The sequence below is a fragment of the Cryptomeria japonica genome, chromosome 7 (assembly GCF_030272615.1).
Source record: "Cryptomeria japonica chromosome 7, Sugi_1.0, whole genome shotgun sequence".
Lineage (NCBI taxonomy): Eukaryota > Viridiplantae > Streptophyta > Pinopsida > Cupressales > Cupressaceae > Cryptomeria > Cryptomeria japonica.
The window spans coordinates 839,491,925-839,494,403 of NC_081411.1; the positions used below are offsets into that span (position 1 = coordinate 839,491,925).

General features: G+C 37.8%; 1 protein-coding gene across 1 annotated transcript; it reads left to right on the forward strand.

Moving 5' to 3' along the window:
* The first annotated feature begins 734 nt into the window (after positions 1 to 734).
* On the forward strand, positions 735 to 1,256 carry LOC131857028 (uncharacterized). The gene has a single exon (XM_059209016.1). It carries the CDS (start codon positions 735 to 737, stop codon positions 1,254 to 1,256), a length of 522 nt encoding a protein of 173 aa, XP_059064999.1.
* Positions 1,257 to 2,479: the final 1,223 nt, after the last annotated feature.

The window sequence follows — 2,479 nt, forward strand, 5'->3', positions numbered from 1 at the left end:
TGACATATTGTGTTCAGATTACTTCGGTTGAGTATTTGAAACTAAACCCGAAGGACCTAGATAGATTGGTTGAATTTGTCAAAGGGAATGATGCCCATGCCTTATCAAGTGAAACCCAAACACTTGTGAGTATTGATTCTCAAGCACATGATAATGTTAGTCCTGCTTTAGTAATCCCTGAAGGCTCATCAGAGACTATTCCTATACAAGTTGATTTCCTCGAACCCAATTTTGAAAATAAACCAGAACCTTTATATGTGTCCTTATATATTAATGGGCACAAGTTGATTAACTATATAATAGATTTAGGAGCATCTGACAATGTCATGCCCTTAGCCATAGCAAAGGCTTTAGGTTTAACCCTAACAAAGACCTTTGTCAAGTGTTACTCCATGGACTCCAAGAAGGTTCCTTTATTAGGGCAAATTAAGGATGCACAGGTTGCTTTAGTAGGACACCTTGCCAAAAGAATCAAGTTGACAATCCTAGTGGCTGACATCCCTGCTAGCTATGGCATTTTATTGAGTTGCACCTTCTATAAAGACATGGGAGGGGAAATTAGGATGGATTGGTTACAAGCAATGATCACAATTGTAAAATAGAGAGACCTTTTCCACCCTGAAACAAAGGCCAAATACACAATTTTTCCCTCAGATGATCTGAAAGCTCAAATTTTGTACCAGGATTGTGGCTTTGGTAATTACATGATATCAACTGAACCTTAAGATGAGAGTATGTTAATAGATTCAGGTATGTTTGATGCACTCTGGTCTATGGAATTTGATGGGATTTGTTCATCTTCTGGATCAGGGGCCGGGGTCGTATTGATACCTCCCCACAGAAAGGTCATTCCTTATTCTTTCAAATTGGAATTCCAAAACATGAATAATATGGCTGAACATGAGGCCTTGTTATTAGAACTGGCTAAAGCGAGGAGATTGCAAATCAAAAAGTTGAAGGTGAGAGGTGACGCTGAACTTATTGTTAAACAAGTGAGGGGCCTATTTGCTATCAAAAATGAGAGATTGAGACATTATAGGAATCATGTTTGGGATGAGATCGAAGCCTTTGATGCTTTTTCAATTGAGGCCCTTCCCAGGGAGTTTAACTCGAAGGCTGATTCTTTGGCGATATTTGCAGCCTTGTTGGTACCACACCTGGATTTCACAACCAACACTTGTAGGGTTGAACTAGTTTATAGACCAAGTGTGCCTGATAATTCTAAATCCTGGGAGGTGTTTGCAAATGATAAATAGATTCAAAATTTTCTACAATGTGCTGACATTTTTACAACCTTGTTTTATGAGGGGTTAGAGGCAAGTTGTAAAGAGTTTTCTCCCAATACACTAGAAGAAGTACACGATGGAATGTTGCAGCTAAAAGGGAATAAAATCCCAAAAGGTTTAGTTTCTCTTGAACACCTTTTCGACAGGAAGGATGGATATGTTAAGAAAAGGGATAGGGAACCTCTTGTAATTCTAAGCTCTAGTGAGTATGAGCAAATTAACATTGGTATCAATGAGGATCCTAAATTTGTTAATTTGGGAAAATGTTGTTTTGAAGTGGAGAGAAGGAATTTCATCAATTTTATGGTCGAGTTTAAAGATGTGTTTGCATGGAGTTATGATGATTTGAAGAATTTCAGGGATGGTAAGTTCCAACATCAAATTCCTTTGAAACTAGGTGTCAACCCTTTTCAGCAAAAGTTAAGGAATTTTAATCCAAAGGTAGCAGAAGCAATTTTTCACGAGGTTGACAAAATGTTGAAGGCTTGAACTATTTATCCTTTGCATCACTCTACTTGGATTGAAAATATAGTTCTTGTTTGGAAAAAAAATAGTGAGATACAAATCTTTGTTGATTTCAGAAACTTAAATCAAGCAAGTTTGAAAGACAACTACCCCTTGCCTACAATAGATCATATTTTACAAACTGTTTCAGGGTCTGAGATGATGTCCATGCTAGACGTCTTCTCTGGGTATAATCAAATTAGTGTGGTGGAGCAAGATCAACACAAGACAACCTTTATAACCCCCTGGGGTACCTTTGTGTATAACAGAATGCCTTTTGGGTTGATTAATGCAAGGGCAACATTTCAAAGGGTGATGGATCTTTCCTTCGAGCATTTTGAAGGATAATATTATCGTGGTGTATTTAGATGACCTGATTGTTTTCTCCAGAAGAAGGAAGCATCATGTGTGGGATTTGAGAAAAGTTCTGATGAGATGTAGGGAGCATGGGGTATCTTTGACTCCTAAAAAGTCTATTTTTGGTGTTACAGAAGGAAAAATTCTGAGACATATCGTCTCACAGGAAGGGGTAAAGGTTGATCCATAGAGAGTAAAGGTGATACAATACCTTAGTCTCCCCTCGAATAGAAATGGAGTAAGGTCCTTCTTTGGATAGGTAAACTTCTTAAGGCGTTTTATTCCTGATTTTGCTGAAACTACTAAATACATTGTGAATATGATGAGCGAAA

What these genes read in the sequence shown, in the direction of transcription:
- LOC131857028 (XM_059209016.1), top strand. Translation starts at nt 735, where the DNA reads ATGTTAATAGATTCAGGTATGTTTGATGCACTCTGGTCTATGGAATTT.